The sequence below is a fragment of the Trachurus trachurus genome, assembly GCF_905171665.1.
Source record: "Trachurus trachurus genome assembly, chromosome: 9".
NCBI lineage: Eukaryota > Metazoa > Chordata > Actinopteri > Carangiformes > Carangidae > Trachurus > Trachurus trachurus.
In genome coordinates, this window is record NC_139895.1 from 27,708,662 (window position 1) to 27,736,647 (window position 27,986).

The 27,986-nt window shown below is 45.4% G+C and overlaps 3 protein-coding genes across 4 annotated transcripts; 1 reads left to right on the forward strand and 2 right to left on the reverse strand.

Moving 5' to 3' along the window:
* Positions 1-159: 159 nt before the first annotated feature.
* On the forward strand, positions 160-2,920 carry ciao1 (cytosolic iron-sulfur assembly component 1). Its single transcript, XM_083979716.1, has 7 exons — positions 160-546; positions 1,050-1,198; positions 1,282-1,393; positions 1,490-1,578; positions 1,660-1,861; positions 2,025-2,094; positions 2,448-2,920. Exons 1-7 carry the CDS (start codon positions 408-410, stop codon positions 2,680-2,682), a joined length of 996 nt encoding a protein of 331 aa, XP_083835842.1. The 5' UTR covers positions 160-407; the 3' UTR covers positions 2,683-2,920.
* On the reverse strand, positions 2,919-17,483 carry snrnp200 (small nuclear ribonucleoprotein 200 (U5)). The gene is made up of 44 exons (XM_083979714.1): positions 17,246-17,483; positions 16,823-16,986; positions 16,118-16,289; positions 15,833-16,025; positions 15,656-15,711; positions 15,439-15,534; positions 15,175-15,330; positions 14,991-15,090; positions 14,752-14,888; positions 14,573-14,650; positions 13,851-14,024; positions 13,622-13,759; positions 13,295-13,450; positions 13,026-13,196; positions 12,717-12,910; positions 12,489-12,612; positions 12,204-12,353; positions 11,865-12,107; positions 11,086-11,274; positions 10,791-10,988; positions 10,510-10,662; positions 10,347-10,427; positions 10,123-10,206; positions 9,771-9,877; positions 9,570-9,688; positions 9,326-9,480; positions 8,663-8,852; positions 8,399-8,572; positions 8,116-8,276; positions 7,802-8,029; positions 7,528-7,719; positions 7,243-7,421; positions 7,002-7,153; positions 6,782-6,890; positions 6,584-6,692; positions 6,270-6,459; positions 5,993-6,157; positions 5,777-5,898; positions 5,513-5,656; positions 5,233-5,409; positions 4,139-4,299; positions 3,905-3,986; positions 3,737-3,829; positions 2,919-3,644 (listed from the first exon to the last, which is right to left on the reverse strand). The coding sequence occupies exons 1-44, from the start codon at positions 17,288-17,290 to the stop codon at positions 3,495-3,497; spliced, it is 6,411 nt and encodes a 2,136-aa protein (XP_083835840.1). The 5' UTR covers positions 17,291-17,483; the 3' UTR covers positions 2,919-3,494.
* A 2,754-nt stretch (positions 17,484-20,237) lies between these two features.
* Positions 20,238-27,978, reverse strand: zfand5a (zinc finger, AN1-type domain 5a). 2 transcript variants are annotated; one of them, XM_083978453.1, is made up of 6 exons: positions 27,673-27,978; positions 23,812-23,973; positions 23,289-23,391; positions 23,105-23,190; positions 22,422-22,547; positions 20,238-22,278 (listed from the first exon to the last, which is right to left on the reverse strand). In XM_083978453.1, the coding sequence occupies exons 2-6, from the start codon at positions 23,969-23,971 to the stop codon at positions 22,130-22,132; spliced, it is 624 nt and encodes a 207-aa protein (XP_083834579.1). In that variant the 5' UTR covers positions 23,972-23,973; positions 27,673-27,978; the 3' UTR covers positions 20,238-22,129. The 2 variants fall into 2 exon arrangements, with proteins under 2 accessions (XP_083834579.1, XP_083834578.1); XM_083978452.1 differs by having other exon boundaries at positions 27,592-27,978.
* Positions 27,979-27,986: the final 8 nt, after the last annotated feature.

Genomic DNA, 27,986 nt, shown 5'->3' on the forward strand with positions numbered 1-27,986 from the left:
ACAAAAGTTGATGACGCAACCAACATTTGAGACCAAAACTAAATATTTTATGACGACAGCACCAGTGAATATTGATTTACTTTTCCAGTTTTCAATTTTGATTGTGATGCACGTAATGTGGGTTTCCTCTGTGCCAAGAAAACAACCCACAATGCTTCGCGGAAAGCACCTGATAGTCAAAGATGGCGGCATTTCCGATGTGACTGTGTTTGTGAACTTTTGTACTTTGTTCTCTGGTGGAAAATAAAACCCCTCTTCGTCCCCAGCCCCCGTTGGACTGGGCCGGTGGCTACTGCTGCTTTGTTTTGAGGAGCAGGTTGCGACAGCGCGTCGTGGTGTTTGTGACGGTTCATCTGGCGCCACTTCGCTGTGAGCTGCAGCCGACAGGAGACACCCCAGACCCGGACATGAAGGAGGCTCTGGCCCCGGTGCAGAGGCTCATCGCCCACCCGGAGTCCCGGTGCTGGTTCGTCAGCTGGAGCCCGTCCGGCACGCTGCTGGCTTCGTGCGGGGGCGACAAGACCGTCCGGATATGGGGACGGGAGGGTGAGTGACCACCAGCAGGAGCTTGCAACACGTGAGGTGACACTGAATCATGATCAGATAAAAATAAAACTGTAACAAGCGGAATTTGGCATCAGGCACCGTCTCTGATCAGTGCAGGAACATAGAGCTGAACTATCACAGTCGTGTATAGGATATTCAATAAAAATCCACTCTACATTCATAATATCTAATATATGAGTAATTTAGAATAAAACAAAATAGCTCGTAGAAATTTGTATGTTTAAATTGCATTTAAAGCACAGCCTGTCAACAGGGGGTTTGGAGGTTACAGTAGTAAACTAGTTATTACTGTCAGGCACATGTTAGGTACATGAGGTACATAGGTACATGATGTAACAAGATGTTGTTTTAGTTAGTGGCACAATATCTTGTAAATCAATGTAACCATAAAGCAGGTATTCTTACTGAGATGTAAAACCTCTGTGTCTATTAAAGCCTTCTTATGCTGACCACCTTCCTGAGCTTGTCTTTTATTTTTTCAGGTGACTCCTGGGTTTGTAAGAGTATCCTCGAGGATGGACACCAGCGCACGGTGAGGAAGGTGGCATGGTCTCCCTGTGGGAATTATCTGGCGTCCGCCAGCTTTGATGCAACTACGTGTATCTGGAAGAAGAAGAACGATGGCTTTGAGGTAAAGTGGGATGTTTAAATCATCTCTTTGTGAAGTGCTGTAGATGTTGTAGATTTCACTGAGACACTCACCTTGTCCTCTAGAGTCTGACTGCACTGGAAGGACATGAAAATGAGGTCAAATGTGTGGCGTGGGCCCCCTCAGGGAACCTGTTGGCGACATGCAGCCGAGACAAGAGTGTCTGGGTCTGGGAAGGTTTGTGTTGAACTCCCTCACAGACGCACGACATGGCTCCAAGTCACAGCAGGAAATTGACACTTGTATTGATCTCTTTACCTTTGTGTATGACAGTGGATGAAGAAGACGAGTACGAGTGTGTCACCGTTGTGAACTCACACACGCAAGATGTCAAACATGTTGTGTGGCACCCGACCAAGGAGGTAGGTCACACTTCACTCCGTGTGCACCTAAAGGATCTGTTGACCGTTGCCTTACCATGTATCTACCATGTTCTTCCACAGCTCCTGGCTTCAGCCAGCTACGACAACAACATCTGTATTTACAAGGAAGAGGATGATGACTGGGAGTGCCAGGCCACCCTGCAAGGACACACATCCACAGTCTGGAGTCTGTCTTTTGATGGGATGGGTCAGAGACTGGCTTCCTGCAGCGATGACCGCACAGTGAAGATCTGGAAGGAGTATCCAGAGGAAGCTGGACAGGGTGAGTTGTTGCAGAGAATTCAATTTAGGAGAAAATATTAGTTTTCACCAAACCAGATATGGCTTTATATGAGCTATATGAGCTTTATATGTTGGCTCAAGCAGAGAAGTTTCATATAGGGGAGATTTATTATACTTTTTTTTGCTTCACTTTGTTAAAACAGGAAAGTTGGCGTGGAAGTGTGTTTGCACTCTGTCTGGGTACCATGGACGAGCAGTGTACGACGTCGCCTGGTAAGACACATCTCACTGTCATGGACCGTGTGGGTCCAGTCGGTTCACTCACTGTCTGGTTTGATGAAATCTGGGGCTCAGTCTGTTTGTCCAGCTCGTCTCCTCTCTGTGCTTAAACAGCTCCACCTTTTCTCATGCTGTGTATCTGTTATAGCTGGAGTCATATGGGAAATGTGGAACTTTGTGGTGAATGTACACATAGAAATAGAGCAATGTTAAATTATCTATGCAAGAAAGAATCATGGAAAACCTCTGTTCAGGTTAATTGATTACCAGCTCAGCCTGATGTCATTTTTATGTCTTAATTTGAATATTATAACCTTGTGGGATCAAACTGCAAACTTTCTGTTCAGGTGTCGACTGACTGGGGCCCTGGCAACTGCCAGCGGTGACGACGCAGTGCGAGTGTTCAAGGAGGACGAGGCGTCTGATCCAGACCAGCCGGTGTTCTCGTTGGCTGCTCAGGTGCCCAAGGCTCACGGCCAGGATGTGAACTGTGTTGCCTGGAACCCAAAGGAGGCGGGACTGCTGGCGTCCTGCAGCGATGACGGAGATATTGCCATTTGGAGGTTCCAACAAGAAGACTGAACTGACAGTTAACACTGGAAACTCAGAGGTCACCACAATGTATTTCATTAAACTTTCACTGCGTTTCAATAGCTCAGCAAGAAGCTGCCTAATATCATGGTGTTACAACATGTCGCCCGTCTTCTTTCATGTCACGCTTCAGTGCTTTGTGTTGCATAGTTCTGTAAAACTGCTTAATTGAGAATTTATTCATTCATAATGTTTATATAAATAAATATAACAAACATTATAAAAATTATGTGGCTTCAGTTTATTGAAAAAAATATTCCAGACAACACAACATACTAAAAACATTTAGACCAGTCCCAGAACTTGATTTCATTAGAAAACAATCGGTGAAAAATAAAACTGGACAGTTTTTGTTTGTATACAAACTCCAAATCTGGGATCAGAGCGTGTTGTCACTAACTCCATACTGCAGACCAGTTTGATAGATGTCTAATCTCACTTCAATCAGACCTTGAAATTTACAGGTCACTCAGTACAGAACGGAATAGACTTGATACACTCAAACCCAGACGGGGCTCCAGTTCTCCATGTATCTCCAGTACATGTCTGATTATATTAACTGTCAACAGGCCCTGTACACTAAAGCTCTGGACTGGTGCACATCATTCAGATGATTCAAACTGAGAAACAACCACGGGATAAAAAGGACAGTTATTTTCACATAGAGGATGAATAATAATGTGTTTACACACAGTGAGGGGACATGAATCAGGCTGAATATCTACAGTAAAAAAAACAAGAAAAAAACCTGCTGATCTTTTATATCAAACAAACATCTGAGGCTGCAACACTGGAGTCTTTGTTTAGTCCGAGTCGCTGTCTCCATCGCTGTCGGCCTCCTTCACATCCACACTGAACTTGTACTCCTGGTCACAGCCCATGTACGCGTCACTCATGAAGTACAGGGTGTAGTTGTGGACGCCCATCACCGGCGCAACAAAGTCCAGCTTGACCTGCAGAGGGAGGGGGATATATGCATGAATAAAAAAGCCGATTTTCAGAGGGTGTTTAGTAACAGGGTACTACTAGTGGAAGACTCGCTGACCTTTGCTTTCTGCTGAAGAGTCAACCTCTTGATAGAGATGAGGCTGTTGGACTTGGGGTCTCCGATCACCACCCACCAGCCCTCCTCACGTTTCTGTAACAATGAAAAGGATTTTTAGAACAAAATATTCTACAGGCTCTTTGAAATGCAAAAATAAACAGTATTTACCTGAGGGAAGAGAGGCGCGATGACGGGCCCAGTCACCTCCTCCTCTCTCTCCAGCTGAACCTGAACCAGAACTGGACTCCCACTGCGACAAAACAACCAAACACACATTAACATTTTCTGAAAATAACAATGTGTGATTAAAAATAGACCGTTCTTATCTTCGTCATCCGTCAAGGAGATGTTTTTTTCCCCCACGCACAAATGATGCTCCTGACAAGCAGAATCCACACGTACCTTTTGATGTTGTCTTTTTCTGCCAACTCGTACGACAGCTCGATGTTGGGGTAGCGGTTACAGAAGCGAGCCACGTCAGCCATCTGAGCGTCTGAGAGTTGCAGCAGACCGGTTCTGTCTTCATCCTCCATCTCCATGATGTCGAAGATGCTCTCCACGCCCTGATGAGAGTAGCAGGGATCAAGTTTTAATATATACCAGGGATGCAAACGGGTCAGGACCAAAAAAGAGAGGAATTTCCCGGGGGGGGGGGTGCTCACCATTAACAAATAAGTAGCCTACGTTACAATATCACGGAAAGGCAATTTCCAGTAGTTCAACCCCAACCAAGTATTGAGTGCATATAGATGGACATAGTTTTCAGAAGGCCAACATTTCTATATTAAAAATGCTTAAAAAAAAATTCCTTTGCAATATTTCCATTTTGGAGATACTGATTTTTAGGTCTTCACTGAATGTTAGTCATAATTATTACTATTAAAATAAACTGAATAAATAAAGACATGGGATGTTTCATTCAGTGTGTAATGGACATATAGGCCTTTATAATGTGTTAGTTTCACTTTAATTGAACACATTCTACATCGCGGAGGCGACGTCTTTCCACTCAGGGCTTCCTTCACCTCTGAAACGGGGCAGAGCTCCGTGGGAGACACCTGCCTGACACAGCAACGTAGGGAACCGTGCATGTCCGCGGCGCACAGCTCCACATGCACGGGGGGAAAACGGCGGCGCCGTCGCACCGATGTACGCGGATACGCGCCGCTTTAATGAGCGCGCATGTCGCGCGCATGTCGCGCGTCTACATTGGAGGTCGGCTGTTACCAGTATAATCAGAGACTACCATGAATGAGTTCGCCTCAGTTTCACGTGATTGTCACTGTCAGCCTGTTAGAAAAACATTTTACTGACCCCAGCTGAGACGCTGAGCCCGTCTCAAAAACAAAAACTCTTCGGATCTGAACGATTCACACAAGTCACCTAATTGGTCATGAAAAAAGCGAGTTTCGCTTTTCGGCGCGCTGTTTGCATCCATGATATACAAAGATCCCTGATGAGGTAAATGTTATGGTGCGGTTAGTGCAACGTCGTACCTTGTCTGTGCAGCGCTTGATGTGCTCTGAGGTGAAGAAGGGCAGCTGTTTGAGGTACGAGTCCTTGGACCACATGGCCTGGGTGACCATCTGTGCCAGCTCCATGGCTGCCAGTGCAGGACTCAGCCAGCCGCTACTGGACAGCACGTCCACGCAGGCCTGGATCAGACGGATCGCCTGCAGACGCAACAAAACACGTGTGATTGATATACAGAAGTGGAATCAAATGCAGACACATGACGATGTGAGGCTTAGTGTCTGGATCATCATCAACGTGTACCTTGCTCAGGATCTCCTCTGTGTCCGACTGCAGCTCGGCACTCAGCTGCATCCTGGACAGATGGGCCTGCAGTAGCAGATTGGTCTTCACATGGGGATCGTTGAACTTAGGGTTGTTCAGTTTGTGGGGAACCTTCTGCGCCAGCTGAGAAACGAGATGGTGACAATATTTAATTATATCTTACTGGCTATGTATACATGTGTTTTACATATCATTGTGTAGTCTATTGGTTACTATTATGTCCTGTCGGCCTGTTTTATTTACCTGTCGGAGAAGCGCGTCCTCGTGGTGTCTGATGGGAATGTTCTTGTACTCGGCGGCGTTAGAGATGATTTCAATTAAGCCACGGATCTTTGTCTTTGCGTTCAGGGACATGCTGAACAACTCTGTCAAACACAAGAATACAGCGACAAAGTTATGTTTGAATTCCAACATGCGGGATCTGACAGTCTGGCAATAATGACAGAGTCCTCAACATACCGATGGTGGTGTAGTTGATGTAGTAGTAGGCAGCGATCATGCCCAGATTGAGTGGTGCTACGTCCATCTCATCCTCTATGCTGATGCACTTGGACTGCTCCAGGTCGTGTAATGTGTTTTCTACCAGCTCAGACAGGTGGTCTGACAGGTGACGGTGGGACATGCCTGATAAGGGAAACCCAAAACATGACATGTAGAAGTTGTTGGAAACATCTGGTTTAGTAAAACCAAACCATGTTTATTCTGAAACGCTTTTTGCCTTCAGAGCGACACTCACCTTGCAGGTTGTAGTAGTTGGGGTTCTGGGTCATTCTGCGGTACAGGAACGTCCACGTCAGGTAGTCCACGGCGTCCTGCTTGTTCTCCACCGTCTTGGTGACGATCTCAGCGTTGAAGTGGTCATGGAGACAGTGATCCAGGTGAGACTCCACTGGCAGTGGCTCGTACAGGAACTTCTTGAAGAAGTCCTATCAGGAAGAGACAAAGAAACGGTTTGATTTGTTCTTATTGTCGCACAGGTTGCTGTTTTAGCCCAAGTCCAATTTCTAAAAACAAGAAAATTGCGAAAAACAGAGGTCCCTCTTCCTCTACCTTCTTTGAGCCCTGACACATGATGACACAGCGTCCCTCATCATCTAGCATGGGTCTGTTCGCCTTGCCCACCATCTGCAGGACGTCATATATGGGATAGTCCACATATCTAAGAGAAAAAAACAGAGGAACGATGTCACAAACACGCAGTGTGTCAGACATGAACGTGTCTTTTTAAAACTTTAACAGGAGCCTTACGCATGGATTTTGCCGTTGTAGTACTGTGTGTCCATGACAATGACGAGGTGAGCAGAGATGTTGATGCCCCAGCAGAGTGAGCGAGAGGACACCACCACCTGAACAGCACCTGCAAAAAAAGGAGAAGAACCACGTGTTACCAAAAAATAAAAATAAAAAAAGATTCAGGACTAAACCTACACGGGCTAAGCTGAGAGAGCAAAGCAGGAGTGAGTCAGACCTGAGTTGAAGAGCTGCTCCACTATTCTGCGTTCGGTTGCAGACAGGCCCTCGTGCAGGTAGCCCACGCCGTTGGCCAGAGTCTCCCTCAAAGTCGAGTCGTTTATTTTATCCAGGAACGGTGCCAGGTCTTTCTCAGTGCAATGCAAGAACCTACACAGAGAGAGAGAGAGAGACATTTAGACTTTTGACAGCCCATGGTTTGGAAGTGGCGTGTCTGTTGCTGATCTGCAGTGACCGACCTCTGAGGAACCACGTCGGCAGCACAGAAAGTGAGGATGTCGATGGCGGTGAGGCGGGTCTGCCTGCGCGACGGGACGAACACCACGGCCGGTTTGGAGGGAGAGTGCTTCATGATGGCGTGGTACACCGGCTTAGCCATAGACAGCAGGCGTGTCTGGGTGTGACTCACATTGAAGCCCTAAACAGGACAGAGAGAAGAAGAAAAAAAAGAACAGCCAATCAGAAATCTAAGCCCTTGATCTTCAAATCCCTGTTTTTGTCGTCTAGCTGACAAGTTCACCGACCTGGATGTGCAGCTCCAGGGGCACGGGCCTGACGTTGGGGTGGAAGTTGAACGTGGCCGTGGTGCTGCAGCCCAGCCAGTGGGCCACATCTTTAGCGTTGGACAAAGAAGAGCTGAGGGCCACGATGCGGATGGGGCGTTCGATCTGAGAGGAGATGTACCTCATCCTGGAGCAGATGACCTCCAACACAGGCTGGTGGAAAGGAACAAGGGATGTTAACATGATGCATACGCATGACACTGCGGCAGCACATGAAGCGGGATTGTGTTCTTACCCCGTTTTCTCCTCCGATGAGGTGTGCCTCGTCCACAATGAACAGGCTGACGTTCTGCACGTTCTTCCTCTGCTTCCAGCGGCGGGACAGAATGTCCCACTTGTCGGGGGTGCTGACGATTATGTCGCCTTTTCCCAAGAGCTTCAGGTCTGTGCTCGTCTCCCCGGTCAGCAGCACCACCTTCTTGTTCAGGATGTCTTGGAACTTCTGGTGCCAGTCAACAAATACCTGCCAGACAAAGATGAATGTGATTTATTTATTCTGTCAGATGTGGAAAAGTAAGCAGAGCTAGTTTTGATGCATTCACTTCATACCTGTTCAGCCAGTGCTTCCATGGGGGTGATGTACACACAGCGACCTTCTGCGTTGTGCAGCAGCATCCTGAGAATCGCAAACTCAGCACAGATGGTCTTCCCACTGCCGGTGGGAGCTCCCACAAACACGTTGTCGTCACTGTTGTACACGGCATTGAACACTGCGGGGAAAGGAACGATACACATGAGTCAGAAAGGCAGCTTAAAATGTCTTTATTCCTTGTTGATAGATGTGTCATGGATGAATAACTGTTATTGCTCATTTTGTTTTCTGGTTCGGTACCTTGGGTCTGAATGGGGTTGAAGAAGGGGAACTTGTTCTGGTAGAGAGCCTCGAAGGCAGAGTTCCTGAGAGCGGTGACGGGCAGAGGCTGCAGGTCCAGCAGCTCGGTGGGTGGGGGGTACTTCTCTGGAAGGATCAGGTGACGGAAGGAGACCGGCAGCTGAGTCTCACATGCTGAGAAGAAAAGGAAAAATAAATCGGTTGGGTGAGAAGCCTCCATAAACACCGTGAGGATTCGAACACTCTTCAGGCATGTTTACTTACAGAGCCATCGGTCCGACACCACGCGGATGAAATACTGCGGTGGCAGAGGCTCGAACACCGGGACAAAGAAGGTCACGAGGTGTTCGTCCTGGGCGTACTTGGCTTTGAGCAGGAAGTACTCATGGTGGAGGATGACCTCGCTGTCCACGTCCTCAACCAGGATCCAGAAAGCCTCAGATGATCCATGGATCTAAATACAGAGATGAAAGTGTCAGGAGGTGGAGAAACAGAGGAACTAAGCAGGATTTTACCTGTGGCTATGCTACATTTTCACCTTAATTAAAAAGCTAAATGTGATAGTTAACTACATGACTTGCGACTTGTTACGAGTGGAAATGGAGGCTCTCTGTCTCCCACCTGGCGTCTCATGGCTGAAAACCAACCTTGCAACATCAGTGTAGGACCTGGCTGCCGCTCTTGTCTCACAAACGCGCACCGTAACCCGTAATCTTTTGTATATGACAGTTAAGACTACACAGATAGACACGTCGTAACATTGCACGTGTTATATAAGTTATCCACCGCTCCATGTATTGATTTTTCGCAGGCTTCGTTGTAAACAAATGCACATGGCCAGGCGGAGGGTTAGCAAAACAGCGGAAAAGCGACCAGACTTGCATAGTTCCTCTTGAAGCGCAGCACACTGTGGATCTCACTACTGACCTTGTCATCCCACTGGAAGTCAGGAGTGATGGTGAGTTCCACCTTCAGCGTGGAGCGGGTGATGGGCTGCAGATGGACGGCCAGGTCCAGTTTGGGGAACTGGTGGACATATTTGTGGATGGTCTTCCCCATCTTTGGCATTCGGATCAGCTCACCTGGGGAAAAACAAACAAACAAACATGACTTTCAAGTCCCCAGCAGGCAAAGGAGGGAATCCCATGAGCCTGTGAGGAAGATGACTCACCGATCTCATTGTGGTTGAGGTCGTAGAGCCGCTCAAAGGGGAAGTTCTTCTTCTCAATCTTCTTGATCACCTCCTCGGGAAGCTTCTTGAACTGCCGCAGCGGAGACATCGACTGCCACCTGTGAAGACATAGAGCATCAGTGGCCTGCCTCGGGTCACCAGCGTCTACATCAACTCTGGAGAGAAAACGGATGGACCTACATTCTCTTGTCAATCATCTTGCAGAGATTCATGGTCTTGTCTGTGAGTTGAGCCCAGCCTCTGTTCAGCACAATCTCAAATATGGCTCTCATTAACCGTCCAGCACTCTGAAAGAAGAAAACTGAATTAGCACCTAACAGCGTCGGCCTCTGCCACTCAGTCTTCGTCTGCATTCCTGTTTATACAGAAATAATGATTTTGTCGTAATTGCTTCATCAATTCTTGATTAATAGGTGACGATGTTTGTTTTCTGGTATCATCATGAATTTGACCTTTAATCTTGATATATGGAAACAAAAACTCCAAACAAAAAGTGAAAAGTTTAAAGCAAATCATTGAAAGTTTTACATACCTGTGTAACATACACCATGTCCGCCATGAGAGCAAACCCTTCCAGTTTGAGCTGAGAGATGTAAGCCTGGAGCAGCACATTGATCTGAAATGACAACACAAATATGAATCTATCATTAGTTATTCATTCATCATATCCTCTGCACTCGGACGACTTGCTGCTTTCTTAACCCAACACAGTGTAATTTCATTTTTATTATCAGCATCACTGTGTAAGTGTCCTACCTTAGCACTGGGCTCCTCAATGCTTTCCTTCACAGGAATGGGAACTCTTTCCAGCAGCTTCTGCAGCTCCAGCTTCTCCTCCTAAACGACAAAGCTTCGTGTTAGTTTTTAAAAGTCACTGTGTTTCAATGTAAACCATCATATCTACCTGGAGTCTGCTTACCTCTCTCACAGTGATGTTCCTGAACTCTGAGGAGAGTGAAAAGACTCTGAAGAGCTCAATCTCACTGAGAGTGGGTTTCAGCAGCTGGTTGTAGGTTTGAATGGAGTCGTGAGTGATGTAGAAGTGACTGGCAATGCGGCCCAGGTCTGTAACCTTCAGGTAAACACACAAACGTTGTTAAAAATAATAAAATTGAATTTTTAGTTTATTAAATCATCAACAACAAAACAAACACCAGAGCCACAGCATGTTATCAAAAACACAAACCCAGATGTTTATACCTGGAAGCTGCCGGTCCTCTTGTCATATTTGACCAGGCTGTTCTTGTCCAGGACATTGGCTGCTGTGTGCACCAGATCTATCCTGCGTCGCTCCAGCAGGGGGTCTGAACTCCGGTCGTCATGGGAGACTCCATACAGAGTGGGGTTGCGGAGCATGCGCACGTACAGGTAGGTGTAGCCCAGCCAGTTCACAGCGTCCTGACGCACAAAAGTATGAGAAATTACTGAAACTGAAGAGGAACAGGAAATTTGATGAGGTCCTTCATCAAAGTGTGTGTCCACGTCGGTCACGAACCTTCACAGTCTGCACGTTGCCCAGCACGATCTCTGCGTTCAGCATGTCGGGCAGCTTGCTCACCATCTGACTCTCGATGGGAAGCTGCTGGTTGAGCAGGGACAGATAATACTGCAGCTCTCCGTGGGACGTGATCAGGATTCCCTCTCCCTTGGTGTCGTACTGAGGACGACCGGCTCGACCAAGCATCTGGAATCGGAGACGATCGAGTTATTATCGTCGTTACAAGGCCTGAATCAATGCAGTTAAAGCAGAAGTGAGTGATATATTTGTGTTAATATAAGTCTTAAATAGTTCTATCTTCCGACAGCAATCACTTACATAGAGTGTTTGGACTGAAACACGGGTCTGTCAGTCACTCTGCTCTGCTCTGAGCCGAAGAGAAAACATTTATCGTATCCTACAGTTTTTATCCAATGAGGAGAGAGAACGGCATGCAGGGCTGTGTGTGCAGCCAAGGAACGCCGTGAATGTGGTGACGTAGCGACGAGGACTGTTATGGTGCGTTCAAGGAAACTCGTATTTTTCCGACCGTGAACTCGTACCAGTTCGATCTGGTACGAGTTCACCGGTCGGAAGTTACGAGTGGCCGTTATAGTGACTTTCACCGGTAAAACAGGTCGGAAAAACACGAGTGGGTTGCCTGGAACGCTACAAAGTCGTAAGTTGTGACTTGAAGCTGTAATTTACGATTTCAAAAGCCTGCCTGGAACGCAGCATTAGCGAAAACGACCGGATCACTCACTTCTGCTTTAAGTAACCACCCAGTCCACACTGACCTGTAAAATGTCCAGGGCTCCGAGCTCAGTCCACCTGCCTTTCTCTGGGCTGTACACCTGTGTTCCTTTGATGATGACGGTGTGCGCCGGCAGGTTGACACCCCAAGCCAGAGTGGCTGTAGACACCAGAACCTGGATGTGTCTATCAGCGAACAGATCCTCCACCAGCGTACGGTCCACTCTGGTCATACCAGCATGGTGGATCGCAAAACCGTAAGGCAGCAAATCCTTCAGCTCGAGGTTCTGGATATGAAAAGTCCAGTGTTAGTCCGACAGATCTCTGGCCAAGCACGAAAGAAACTTTGAATCAGGTTGCGTAACCAAGTGGTGTTGGCTCACCTTGCACTGCTCTGCCTCAGTTCTCAACACTTCTGTGGATGCCGACCCCTCCCTGAGGAAAAGACCCAGCGTGTCCTTCTCCAGACACATGTCTCTTATAGCCCTGGCGGTCTTTCCTGTCTCCTTCCTGGAGTGGACAAACACCAGCACCTAATGGGGACAAATTAATTCCAGGAGTCTTTCAAAAACCTGTTCACACTTTGTTGGAGGTTCATTCATTGTGCGTCTAGTTTCTTCCTCATAGTAATTTGATTACCTGGGAAGAACAACTCAAACAGGACTCACCTGGTTCTTTCCAGCATGCTCCATTATCTTTTCATACACAATCTCATTCATGATCTGGAAGCGTTTGATGGCCTTCTTCTCTGTGATGCCGACATAGGTCTGCTCCAAGGGCACAGGGCGGAAACTGCAGGAAACAAATGTGGTAAATCGGATGAATAAGCAAAACAAACAAAAAAAAAGTCAAATGCAAATGTCCTCTGAACTCCAAACACGATTCGTTTTTCACACCTGTTGTCAAAGTAGAAGAGTCCCTTGGCAGGATCTACGCGCAGGCAGGTGGCCACGTCCTCGTAGTTGGGCAGTGTGGCGCTGAGGCCCAGCAGACGCACGTCCTCCTGGGTCAGCTCCACGTTGCGGATGGTTCTGGCCACCAGAGACTCCAGTACGGGTCCACGGTCATCGTGCAGCAGGTGGATTTCATCCTGAGCAATGCATTCACACAGTTCTCGTAAATATCACATTGCGTTGGAATATACAGTATTTGCTTTACGAGGTGGGTTTCATGACAAACCCCTTTAACGCGCCGACGTTACTTACAATGATGATGAGGCGCACCAGCTGGGTGTAGGTTCGCTCGCCACCTTTACGGGTGATGATGTCCCACTTCTCAGGGGTGCACACAATGATCTGCGTGGCGTTGATCTCCTCTTTACAGAGCTGGTGGTCTCCTGTCAGCTCAGACACTATGATGCCGTAACTTGCCAAACGCTGGGAAGAGAAGAGAAGCGCAAGTGTTATTTGTAGACCTCGAGTAGACCTTGTAGAAGTGTGTAAACACATCTCTGGAGCAGAGAGCCGGGGCTTACCTTACTGAAACTCCCCACCATTTCCTGTACCAGTGAGCGCATGGGCGCGATGTAGATGATTTTGAAGTCGTCCACATTTATGGTTCCATCGACATTTATGTGCTTTCCGATTTCCCTCAACATTGCCATCAGGGCGACGTTTGTCTTACCAGCTCCCTGTGTGCACAAATTTTTTTTTTTAATAAAATACACTTTTGAGAAAAGTAGATAGATAAGATTTATTTTATTAATCCCGAAGGAAATTCAGGTGTAGTCAACTGCTCACAGAAGAATCAGTCACACACACATACGATCACAAAGCTTTAGTCTTGAACAAAGTTTTCTTACCGTAGGAGCGCACACGAGCAGGTTCTCGTCTGTCTCCATGGCGGTCTTGAACAGCTTACTCTGGATACGGTTCAAGGTTTTGAATCCTTCAAATCCGGCCTGGGCGTACTTGGGCAGTTTCTCAATAGCAACAAGTACCTGATGACATGAAGATATTTAAGACGTGAACAGATCTGTCTGGTCATTATTAGAAACCTTTGAACTGAGGGTGTAAAGAGACAAAACAAACCTCATCGTCGGCAAAAGGCTTGGGTTTGAGGGCAGGGACATGAACCTCTTCATAACCTTTACGCTGTTTGCGGAAAGAGCCGTCGGGCAGCTGGCAACGCTTGTTGGCCATGAAGTGGCTGCCCTGGGTGAAGGCCAAGTCCTCCAGGTCTAGCAACTGTCGAGGTGTCACCGACTGTTGGAAAGAAGATCAGTGATCAGTAATCAGTGTCAACTGAAGTGTATAGAATATGGATTTTTGTACCTGCACATTTTTTTTAACTTATCTTTACAACAATTTAGGAGAGCACTAAAGTCACTGCTAAGTAGTCAATACTTTCCACATGGTCTGCCTATCTAAACTGGGATTACTTTATATTTTTTACCATATTTTCATCAAGCCTTTGTTTTGCATTGTGCAATGTTAAATCATGTTAAACCATGTTTGTATTTATTATGTATAAACGGTTTTTGTACTTCACAAATGTATGCACAGTAGCTTAGAACTGTAGTTGGAAAATGCCACCCTACAAGCCCCCTGGAGGGTTTTTTCAGCATTTCTCCTTCACATTGTCTTGGATTTTATATGTAATATCTTTTATATGTTATATCTTAAAAAAAAAAAAAAAAAATAGATGGCTGTATGGATGGCAGTGTTAATCTCTACTGGTAACAGTGCCACAGGAATCCACCTGCTGGCGGGATGTGCAGTAGATATATGGACCATGATGCTGCATTATTTACCTCTCCATGATCAATGTCCATTGCTTCCATGTCATCAACGCGAGATTTCCTCACCCTCTCCCTGCGAGATCGCTCCTCCTAAAGACACAGGAACACAGCGACGACAACAGATGTGATGGGATGAGCAAGAAAATAAATATATGCAGTGTTCACATAATTCCACAGACAAGCCTTCTTACGCGAATAATGTCCTCCTTCTCTGTCTCTTGGAGCTGGTAAAGAATCTTTGACAGCTCCTGGTCGGACTCCATCTTTCCTATGATCCGTTCTTTCTCTGCTTCGCTCTGAGCACTTGCCAGCATGGTACAGTACTGAACTGTGTAACAGAAGGAGGAACAACAAACAACATCATAACAACATCAAAAAAGGCACAAGATACAGCAAATTGAAACCATGTCATACTGCAACATGGACTTACTCATGCGGCGGTGCTGACGAAGGATTTTGATGAAATCGAAGGTGTTGAAGCCCAGCAGCAACACCAGCTGGTTCTCACACTCTCGGTCATCGCTGGCCGTCTGTGCAGCACGGAGACAACGACGGATGAGCCACGATGAAAAATACACAAGTTTGCTCCAAATGAGCTAAGGTGGAAAACCTACCTTAAGGATTTCTAAGACTTCATCCGCCTTCTTTTGTGAGACAATGGCATCGTCGTAGAAACGACTGAGCTGGCGCTGGAGCCAAAAGGCGTCGATGTCTCGTGGATGAAGGTCTTTTTTCTTCACCGTCATTACGTCATTACCTGTGACTCCAAGCTGAAGGAGGAATCATCCATTAGTCTTTTGTGTAGCACGGTGTGTATTCATTCACAAAAACTCAGAAGCTTAATGCAAAAATGGTATTGATGCAAATGTTACACTCACATTGGCTGTAAGGGTGCTGCTCACAACTGCTTCTTCTCCACTGTCTTCATCCGAGTGTTCATCTCGTACCTCACCAAACTGGTCTTCATCCCCCTCCTACGTAAAAGAAGAGTTAGTGACACAGCCTTTAGTTTACAGCATTTAAAAACTTGAACTTCTGAGCTTCTCCTGTTTCAACTTCAGGATAGAAGTTCTTAAGGACCAAAAAAATCTTTACCTCCTCATCAGATTCAAACTGGACGTTCACACCGTACGTTTCATCAATGTTGTCATCTGCGGATACAGAATATAATGAGAAATTGCAGGAAAAGCTTGACATGAAGGACACTTTTGTTGGATTGGAGAAAAGAATACTGGGACATCACATCATCACAGCTGCTTCGCGTGTATTTACCCATGTTCTGTAAATCCTTGTCCCCCCCATAGTCAGTGATCTTCTTTCCCAGATTGACCAACACGTGGTAGCGAGTGTCATCAGCAGGTCCAAGAAGCTGCTCCACTTCACGCCGCCTCTCTTTGTCCCTCATTTTGTCATTCTTCAGCACTGCCAGTACTTCATCAGCCGCTCCACACAGGATATCACGTGGCTGCAGATGAGTTATTATAGCAAGGTAAATGACACATAAAAACAACACAAGATGACTTTTTTGAGACAGCATCTCTCGTAGCGCTGACTGACCTGATCTCCCAAAGCAGCATGGATGAAGCTGAGCAACACTTCATAGGTCTCTCTGGTTTCTTTGGTTTTAGGCTTGTACACGATGCCCACCATTTCATCAATGCCTTCAGACAGGAGGGTAAATCCCTTCATTTTGTTGATGTCGTGTCTGTCCTCATCTCTTTTTCGCCTCCTGTAAACACGAAGGAGAAAGTAGTACAGGATTAAAGCTAGTCTAACGAAACAGGGACGAGATCATCAAAGCTTTAGAGCAGTTAAAAAGATGGTCCATGAAATAGTAAAAATTAGAGCATTCATAGATATATCATTATGAACACTAAATCTTTCAAAGTTAGCAGTTAGCAGCAAAGCAAATAAAATACATAATGTATATGAATTTGTAAGAATTTGATATGGATTGAAAAAAGAAATCACCTGTTCAATTAATGTTTAACCTTGACTATTCATGTTGTTTGTTTTAAGGACAAACACTATAAACCCTTAACCTTTATCTTCTGAATTTTAATTTTCAACAAGTAAAGCATTTAGCAGTGAAGTCAAAATTATAAATGTCAACCTGCCCTATAAACTAATAATTAATAAAGCATTTATGTAGACATAGACATCACTTGACAATCAATACAACTCTGTTAATATTATGGCAAAGTGAGTTTTAGTGGGCTTGAACTTGGCTGAGCCGGTGGGTGTGTTGTTGACAGTACTGACTTGTCTCGTCTCTCCTCCAGCTTCTGAGGTTTGGTCCTCTGATGCTTGTCTCCCATCTTGGTCCCCTCCAGCTTCCCCACCAGGGACAGCACCTCTCCGGTGGGCTCATCTCTCCGTGTGCGGTCGATCAGAGACCGATCGGCTTGCAACACCAAGTTGGAGTTCTAACAATTGACAGACAAACACGAGATGATCGGTCAGTGATTGATCGCAGTCAGTGATTGATCGCAGTCAGTGACTCCCGGCTGCGGCTAGCTAAGCTAACTGCTGGTTAGCGGAGCAGCTAGCTACACACGGAGCGGCTCGGGAGAAAAACAAACCACCTCCTCATTTCACTCGGTGATAATAAATAAACACAAAACTAAAGAACTTCCAACTTCTCGTGTGTTGGTGTTTAACATATCACTTTTCCAACCCACTTACCGCCTTGTACTCGTACTGCAGGCTACGGGCAGTAACATCCGCCATGGTGCGGGTTTTGTCTTTTCGCTTCTACCGCACTGTTTTACTCCGAGTGGCCCGGGCCTCCGTCTCTCACATCCACGGAGCTGCAGACTCTTCACCGGGACACTGAGGCGTCGGTGCGCGGCTCAGACCTGGGGCATGGGCTCGTTTTTTTCCACAGTGTCCGACTTTCACACAAAGTGCGTCTCCCGTACGTTACAATGGCAGCGCTAACACGAGCGCACAACAAGCCGCCGTCGTCTTCCTCTTCCGGGGTCACAGCCGGGGGTCGGCGAGCAGCGCGGGCAGCGCCGCCTACCGGCTCCCGGCGTCTCATTCATCATCGTGTCTGCGTCATAGACTGTACAGACTGTTGATTCTTGGCTACAAACTACAAATGATAGATTTACAGTGATTGATCCTGTCAGCACTGTGAATGACCTGTGGTAGCTACCTCATACCCTGGCGGACAGATTATAAAGATGTTTCATTTTGTGGTCATCTCACATATTTGTGTTTGGGTAGCCTATTTGTTGTTTTTTGTTTCACAAATCTGTGTTTTTTGTTTCAATATGTTTTTTTTTCTTTTTGTAGAAATGTTGTGTTTTTAGTCTTTTTCATCTTTGTGGTCATTTTATGTGTCCATGGCTGTTTTATATTTATAGTTGCGACTTTCTTCTTTTATAGCCTATCTCCTTGTGGATCTTCTCACTAAAGTCGTTTTGTACTATCTCAGAGATACAAAACGTTTGCACCTGTTTGTAGTTGTTTCCTTTCATGGGTACACCAGTTTAGCCACCCTGTCTTGGTCATGTCTCAAACATCTGCTATTTTTATGTGAGAAGATTATATTTTGCATTTAGATATGGCGACTTAAATATGTAAGAAATCAGAGTTGTCCAGATTTGATTCACAGTTACTTTTGGTAATAATATTTCCCCAAAATGGATACAAAATAATTTTAGCTATACTTCACATACAGTACATCTGTGAAGTATATTTACTTTTCTAGTATAGTTCTTGCTGAAAAACCACGGACCCTGTCATGCTTCCCAGAAATGATCAGAACTTAAAATATCTGACAATGTCTGACATTATAACTGACAGCCGTAACAATATATTATATAACTATACATAGTATATACAATTATAGTTATAATTATATAATCGATATATATAGTTATATACAACATATATAACTATAACTGACAGTGATTGTGCTAGAAGGGAGACTTCCCTCTCAAATTCTTTGTATTGTATGCATAAAGTATGTGCTCATGCCTCAGTAATTATACGGTGTTTTGTTTCACTCTCACTCAGATGTGTGTGGGTGCTTTGTAAGCATGGTAAGTTGACTGTGCTTATACTGCATTCACACCCAGATGGCAGTATTGAGGGACACTTGGAGTTCAGTGTCTCCCTCAAGGACAGTTTGACTTGAGGACAGGAGGAGCCAGTGATCAAACACCAAGCAATCAATGGATGAGTTCCTGAGTCACTGGTGCCCGCAAACATGTAGGGATGCTTCCTGGCTGTCAGATTCAATATTATACATGATGAAGTAATATAAGTAGTGATATTGCTTCTCTGTAGAGTTTCATGTGCATACTAATATGTTCATAAGGGTTTTATATTTAGTCCATATTACCTCTATATCGATGTCCTCTGAGATGCAGTAAGCACTTAGGATAGAGTATACACACACATAAACACAAGCAGAGGAGGAAGATGCTGTTAGTGTGGGTGTGACTGTTTACTTTAGAGAGGACATGACTTCATGCTCGCATTTACTGTCTGAGGCTTCATGTAACTTTCAACCACTCTGCACATCTGGCAACGACATCTGTTCTTTTCAGCTGGCCAGAATCTCTAAAGTGTCACATCTAGAGAGCCAGCTTCTTTAACCTCGGCCGCACCCAGTGACCGAGTGAGGGTGACACAGATAAATGGACCTCAAACATCAGTGAAACAAATTATAGGCTAGGTTAACATGTGTGTTGGGGGGTGAGAAAGAGAGATTACTGACACTGACACACACACACAAAGTACAATTCAGGATCCCTTCACTTGCTCCAGGTCATATTTGAGAGAGGTTATCCTCCTCTTCTCTGTCACTACATTAGTTATGAAGTGCACTCTTCTATCCTCTCTCTCCATCCCCAGTGGTTGGATTTAGACAGTCTAACAAATAATCTTGAGACTGAATATTAAAGGGACCTGTTGTTTTTCACCCAAAATGCCTTTGTGTTAATCCTCTATTGTACTTTAGCTTTGCCTCCAGACAATGTGATCTCTGTAGCTTTCGTCACAGGGACACCACATGAGCACACCTCAGCTGTCTGAGCAGCTGTTGCCATGACGCCATCTGTGAACACACTCTGCCCCCCGAGCTACTGACGGGGAGTGCGAGAAAACACGTTGTCTCTGAGACACACACACATCATGTGTGTTCTCCTGCACGTACAGTTTTGGCCTAGATAAGAGTGGAACCGGATCGTTTTCTTCCACGGTCTGGGGATTAATACTTCCTGTGTGACCCAGACGTGGTTTGGAAAAGAGTCTCTTGAGCGAAGTTTAGGCCTACACCCTGTGCTGCCAGCTCCGTGTATTAACACAAGGACACTAAAGAGGCCGGGTTAGCCTAGGTGAGGCATTAGAGAGTAATGCTCCTACACTATTCTTGTCCTGACTCAAATTAGTTCCACAGTGTTTGCTCTTCACCGTCTTGCGCTGATTCATCATCTTCCTCATATTAACTCTGCTGTGACACAACAAAACTAACGACTCAATTTAAATGTACTCTGCTGGTCTGACAGGTTCGTCTACACATGGACGATCTGTGTGACACTGTTGAAAACAAATAGCGAAACACATTCCACGGAAACTCCAACGATACCGAGAGCTGGTGAAATGTGTTCAAGTCAACACACAATGAGGCTTGGTAATGTCTCTCTGTACAGTTTTATTTACATGATACTATTCTGTTGTAATGCTGGATAGCAAGATTATATGTAATACATAAATATCAACACAGTTTGTTGTTTTTTCATTTTTTGTACAAATTTGCATATAACTAAGAATCAGAAAGGAAAAACTCAAACGGATACATACAGTTATCTTTTAAATGAAAAACACATCCTTACAGGGAAGAAAAAAAAGGGGGATTAACAAGTCACAAACATACGTGGGTTTCAATGTGTCAGGCAGCCATGAAAACACACTTTTGCACAGGTATGTGCACGTGCACGCGCACAAATACACACACATACACACACACACACACGGTCTCTACGGTGCTCTATAGCAGACACACAGACCAATAGCTGTTAGACAGATGAGAAGTTACATCTAATCTTGGTATCTATTATTTTTCATAAATCTAGCTCTGGCATGCTCCTGTAGTTCTGTAAACATGTGCTGATAAAACCGGGTAGCTCCACAGACAAAAGGGTTGGGGAACAACACACTCACCCACCCACATACACACATGCGCACACACATACACACACACACACACACACATACACACAGCTCACATGAACGTTCTGTTAGCGCATTTAAAAAAATAAAAACAGATAAGAATTATGGTTCACATACTCTAACTCCACAAATGCACTGAATACATGCGCTAACATCAGTACAATATCAATGGAAGAGGAAAAAAAAAAAAAAAAAAAAAAGCTAATACAACATAACAGATAATTGTCTCTCAGCAAATAAAATGTCTGAAACCCCTAAGTCGAGTGATGCCAAATATTTCTGAAACACTAATGCAGATGTAGAGTAACTCATGCATTTATCCCATTCATTCATGCCCCTACAATATTGTAGCCTAAAATCACCAAGTTACCAGGCGTTGCCGGGGAAGGGTGCCATCCTTCCTCTCAGGCCACATGTCGGTACACACAGCCCTGCACCAGGCGTCTGAGATTACACTGTGAGCTCAGACCAGTTGGGGAACTCCTTTACCCATTATTATCCATTGAAAATGTTTAGACTCAGTGAAACGTGGAGTAATTTTGTTTGCCCCTGTCTAGCATGATACCTCCAGCTATAATGGACGCAGCCTCGTCACAATCAAACCGATCACAGTCGACACAGACTTGATCACAAGGTCACTGAGGCCGACTTATCAAGATGATCCATTGTTGCTGCTGGGGTGAAGCTGATGAAAACAAAGTAAAAAGGGAAGACGACAAAGCTTAACACAGCAGCTGTGAGGTAGGTAAAGCTAGGAAAGACAAAGTAACAAAGCCCCTTGTGCATGGTGGGGGACAGTTGTACGCTTCTCCAAACATTGACTGATTCCAGTGGCAATGGGGCAAGGGGGACAAGAAGTTCAAGGGTTGAAGGACAACAACTCTTGTGGACTGTAACTGTGTAGTCTGGATGCTTTGAAAGACCAGTCAGTGTCTGACACGTGACGGGGGTTCGAGTAAAATGGCTGTTTTACGGTTTGGCACAAAATGGCGCCTGGTTAGGGTGAGAGGAGCACAGCATATCCTGGACAGTTAGCCTGGGCTGCTTTTAATAAGACAATACATATTCTTAAAAAAAAAAAAGGACTCAACAGCGGCAAAAAATCACACCACAGAAAATAGGATAAAACAAACTAATGAATTAATCAAAAAAAAGGAGAAAAGTGATCATTCATGCATCTCCCTCTGACAGGATCTTTTCGTTTTTTTCTTCTTTTTTTCCCATTATTTTCTTGAGGTTGTAATTTTGTAAATCAAGTCCGTTCAATCCTCACTTAGCCACTCATGCCGGTGCTCATTCCAAAGGTTCACACTCATACTCCAGTCTTTTTCAAAGATGTTGTCATCGTTGCTGTCATTCCTGATTTTCTTTTTTTTTTCACATCTATATTCTCTGGATCTTGTCAGCCACAACAACAGGGTTCTCTTTGCGAATCTTGGCGGCGGCCTCGGCCTTGTAATCGTAGGGGCAGTTGTGCTTGTCGGAGTACCGGTGGATGCCACAGAACAGGTTGCCACAGCGACAGTCGAACCCTGGAGGGACACAAAAGTAAGGAGTCAGAGCTAGAACAAGAGATGTGAACGGCTACACAAGACAGGTGCCGAGAAAACCCACAGTCATCACTGACAATAATAATGTGTTGTATCAGCTGCCCCTTCAATTCCCCCCTACTCACCTGTAAGGCCCACCCTTTTACGGCACATGAAGCACCTGTTCTTCTTAGGTTTGGGGGTGTCACCCTTTTCTTCACTGCTGGAAGAAGCTACAGGAGTCGGGCTAGAAGCAGCAGGCTGGTTTACAACTACAGACAACAGGGGGGAAAAAATCCATATTAGTCATGCTAGGTTTGAATTCCCATTATCTGATATCTTAAATCTGCAAACAGCAGATTAATGAGTTTTTATCGTTCTGCACAACATCCAAACACGCTGGCAACTGAAATTGTGTACTTTTGTCCTAAACGATAGTAATTAGTGTATTCCTTATCTGTAAATTGCCCTGTCTTGTTCTTGGCAGAAACTAGCGCATTAGTCTGAGAAAGCCGCTGGCAGTCTGCATCAAAATCTGAGAATGCCCTCTGGTGTGGAGGTATTTTTAAACAGATTTATTTTAGGCAGCCTCTCTTTTCTTGGAGGCTGTAAGTAAAACCAACAGTTGGGCTTAAGGTATGCAGTGAAGCATCAAAAATAAACTGAGGCTACAGTGGCTGCAGCAGGGTGATGTTTGCCTTAAGGAGTCTGTACACCGAGATGCCACGTGCGACGTGCGTGCGTGTCGAATGTCTGTTGGTTTACGTCTGCACTCTGCTCGCCTGTCTGTTAAACTTCAAGTGTCTTTTTGTGTGTCTGTGAGCTTTACCAGGCTCTAGGGGTTCTGGCTTGTCCTCTCTCGAAATGCTCATCTCTGTCATTTGTTGAGTCACAGGAAGCGATCCTTGAACAGTTCTGAGGGTGAGAAAACGAGCCGGTCAACCAACGGTTCACACATGTGCCAATTTAAAAAAAAAAAGGAGTTTAAAAGTTCACACACTTCCAGTACTGACCTAGACATGTCTGGCGAAGAGGCGGGGGATGCATCAACCTTGGCTAGACTGGCTTCTAGTCTCTGGATGGCTGAGGCCTCTGAGGTAGGACTAGCAGCTGAGCCTGGGTGAGAAGTGAATGGAGAGAACTGCATTAGACAAAACTCAAACGAACAACGCAAATGTTTACAGCCAATATAAACTACAATCATGGGTGAGTTCAGAGAAAGACACGTGAACGCCCCCCCACTAAACCTTGAACAGTGTCATGAAGAAAAAAACAGCTGTCTTTCATTACACAGAGTGGAAAAACAGAGGGAGGGGAAGAGGGAGGAGGGGGGGGGGGGCTGGGAAAATACACTGACTGGCCTAGAAGTGGTTGGATTTCAAAACATTGTCTCCACTTCCTCAAGTTACTCCTTATCTCCTGCTGTAGCTCGCCTCATTTATTTGTTTACATCGTCTCTGGACTCATCCTGGTTTGCTGTTGTGCATAGTCTTTTGTGTGTTGTTGTGTTGCGTTTTTGTGTGTGTGGTGTCTTACCTATAGGGCTGAGCGGGCTCATGCGGTCGCTGCTCTGCTGCCGGTTCAGGTGATCCTTGTAACATACGGAGCACATGCCATTGGTTCTCGGGTTGCCATAGAAACCGCAGCCTGTGGCACAAAGCATGGGCACCGGGCTCTGGTTCGTCTCTTGGGCCATTGCTAGCAGAATAAAAAGAGAGACAGAGTGAGAATGCTTATTAGACTAACACACACACACACACACACACACAAATACAAAGCATTTTTCTGCACAAACAAACTTAACAACTGGGAGCTGAAATATTTTCTATCACAGGACACATTTCCCAGTGTCAACAGGGCCGAGCAATAACAGGAGAGTCGTATTATGAAAATTAAAAGAACAACATGCCTGCCTGTTTTGACTTGCTCTTCAGCATGAATACAGTAATGAACGCTTCGCCACAGGAAGCCCAGAACAAACAACACTCACTGTGTTCTCTTCTGCACCTTTGGCAGAAGCTGGACTCTGTTCTGTCCCACAGCTTTGTTCACTGTTGTGCCCCCCCCCCCCTTCCCCTTCTCCTTCCATCTCTTCTACCCCTTCACCCTTTTCCAGAGTGCTGAGAGCAGTCAGCATGGCTCTTCCTGGAATTCACCCACCTCATTTTCATATCTGCATACGTTTTGCTTTAGGGTTACCTGTCATGAAAAATGTTTTCCTTCCTCATAGCTGATTTCAGACGCACAGTCATTTCCTCGTAACTAAAGTCAATTGTGTTTAATGTGAAAGAGAATAATCACAATTGAACAATGAGCCCCGAGGTTACCCTGAAACCTTATGACAAGTCATGGGTCATCATTGTGTGTCATGATTATTGTGACTAACAGTTATTGGCGATAACTAATTCTCCCTCATCGGGTTATTCACCTCTTCCTCTTCCATCTAGACTCGACTGACACGCTAGCAGCGGCTCAGCCAAAGAAAGAACACAACACGTTGAGAAAAACAGCATTCAGTCCTCACCAAGATAATGAATGGGAATGAACAAAGTAGGTCGACGGTTTCAGAAAGTACTCTCCTCCCCTCTCTGTGGCTCTTGCCACAGAGCGGGGAGGCATTTCAAAACTTCCCATGTCATTTCTCCCCACACACACGCCCAGAAAACAAGCGTGTATGTGCGTAAGTTTCGTGAAACGTGTAGCCCTATGACGTTATTGCCCCGTCCTGCTGCAATGCAATACGACAGGAAGTTGCATAGTGGAAGACACTGCGTTTGAGGCAATAGATGAAAAACAACAACTTGGTGAATGAACAAACAGACAGACAGGAAGCCCTCCGGATTAGTTAGTGAAGACGTTTCCTGTCTGCCAGTCTTGCCCTGCCTGTTTTACAAATCATCTGATCAACCGATACTAGACTCAAAAAACACAACTCTCATCTGGAAACAGTATCATGCTCCCCTTGTAAACAACCTTTGGCCCTGTTGTGCTGAACATGGCAGCTGCTTGCTCATCTATATTCTGGTCACGGACACAAACAGGACAGGCGAGCTTAATGTTCCAGGAGACGCTGCCAGTTGTTTCAGAACGTCCTGTCAGTGCACTCGAGGTGTGTACTGACCACACCGACACACTAAACAAGTGCTATTAAATCTTCAGCTGCCCCCACCCCCCACCCAACGCCACCCCTCCTCCCTCCTCTCTTTCTGTGCCCCTGCATCCTATCACAGCCGTGTCAACAAAGGGTTTCCTTGGAAAAGCCCACAAAGACCTTCTCTCCCTTTGCGTCACATGTTCAACTGCTGACTGCTGAAAAAAAATACCAGACATGAGGTCCGGGCCAGAGGTTGGGGTTAGGAATCGTGTGGCAGAAAGACATTTTTCTAAGCATGCCATCATCATCAGACTGGTTCTCTTGAAACCCAATAACACCAGTTTATAACGTAAACAGCTACATTTGGACTATGAGGTGTTTGAGCTACACATCTAGAGCCTCAAGGTCTTGGAGCTATAAAAAAACAACAACAACAGTCCCTCAAAATACAGACATCACATCAAACTGAGATGACATCACAGCTGCTCACAACTACAAAAAAACAACGGAAGATACAACAAAGACCAGGATAGAGCCCGTAGCAGCTCACAGATCAACCGTAGCTGTTGACTTTTCTGACACAAAGGAACAATGGACAGTGTGGTTCAGCTGTCATGTTTGGCCCCAGCTGTCAGACAAACAGCAGGCATGTTAACCTAACCTTTACCAAGACCCTCTCACAAATACGGACAAGGTAGAAGGTAAAAAAAAAAACATTCATGTTTACCACATTTAAATCTGCACAGCTTTCAGTCTGACAAGCAGACAATACGGGAAGAGTTTTAAATGTTTAATGATCAAAAGGAGGTCGTGTAGAGAGGAAAGGGCACGCGTGCTGCTCGTGAAATAACATATTTTTGTTAATGTTGTCACTACCACCAACAGGAGATTATCACTCATCAACCTCAATTAATTAACAGTTGTTGTAGTAATGAGTGATTATGTCTTGTTTCCTGCCACTGGCAGTATAATGAAACTAACAAACTCATATATCATGTGTTGTACCATGTTGTAAAATACAGCAGACAGGGCAAGTCAGGGGCTTTCCAACATTGGGGGGTGGGGAGGTGGGGATTACTAGTCACAATCATTCACCACCAACTTCCTTTCAAACAAAAAAAGAGCCAAAGAGTCGCTGAAATGAAATATGAAAACGTGTCTGACTTAAACTATGCCATCAGGTTTCTATGGGATGGACATGTAATTGCTCTTTGAAAAGACAAAGGTGAGATAATCTCTAGCAAACAAAAGAGGAAGACTGTGCTCCTGTATCAGCCGCAAGCTTAGCTCATATTTCAGGCCCTGCTGGGGTGAAAACTACTGAGTCACACTGAAGGACAGAACAGAAAAAGCCCTGTGTTGTTTTGTTACAAGCACACAGATCTCCTTAATGAGGACAAAACTAGGAATAACCTTTAGAAGCCAAGAGAAAATAAACAGCACTGCTGTTTTCTGAAATAACCCACAGTCTAGACACTGTGGTCTCTGCTCCCTTTGTTTCTTCTTTCTCCCTTTGTCTGCAATCTCTCTGCTTCCTGTTTAGACATCGGTTTATATCTCCTCTTTCTCGCAGCTTTTCTATTAATAACCATTTTCTACGTATTTTCAAACGACCAAACCTCGATTATATAATCACACTTAAGTACTTAGAAACGACTTGGTGGTGCCACATAGCTCTTAACGCCGAGCAAAACCTCGTTTTCTCCAAAGCTGAAACTACAGCAAACAAACCAGGCAAAGCTGAACTGGCACTTCATTGAAAATTCAAGAAAAAATGTTCAGTAGATATTTCAGAGCAACTCTCTCGCTCCAGTTGACTATTCGGCTTATGAATTTTCTATTTGAAGACAGGAATTAGCTGGCTTTGGTTCCCCCATCCCCCAGCTACAGGCAAATAGAAAAACAGACAGTAACCAGCACGAGCTAGCTCCCTCCCTTGTTTTTCCTCGCGACCAGACCGAGTCACGTTCGGGTGCTTGTGATATTTCCATTAAAGAGGAGGAGGAGGAGGAGGCGATAGAGGCGATAGAGGCAGTGTTGGTGCTGACAAGTCCAACAAGCCACACAGACCGAAGGAAATGAAAGAAAAGAAAGAAAAAAACAGCTTGTTTACCACACAAAACCATCACGCACACACACCACCTGACCTTTCAATCCACCGTTAAAGGTCGCCATGACCGACCGTCAGCTTTAGTTTAAACACCCCTCTTTTCGTTGTTTACCTCGACGAGCCGAGCTCACTTCAAAATGCATCCTTGCCGTTAAGAAAAAACAAAAACAAAACAATAATCCAAGATCATCACCTGCTGAAAATCGATGAAGTTTCTCAGACGACTGTGGAAAGGGTTAGGAAAGTGGCCGTTTGTCTTGGCAGAAGAAAAAAGGGGGTCGTGTGGTCTGTGAGGGTCCTGCTAGCGTCCAGCTCCTCCGCGCGGCTCCGCTGTGCTCCGGTCAGGCAGGTTTAGATGGGTTTAACTGTCCCTTCCTCGCCCTCCTGCCTCTCTTTCTTTCTTCCTTTCTTTCTTTCTCTGTCCGTCTCCTGTTCCTTCTGGATGGATGTTTGTTTCCTTCTTTAGTAAGAGGGGTGGCGGATGATGTCACGAGTGAAACAACGTGT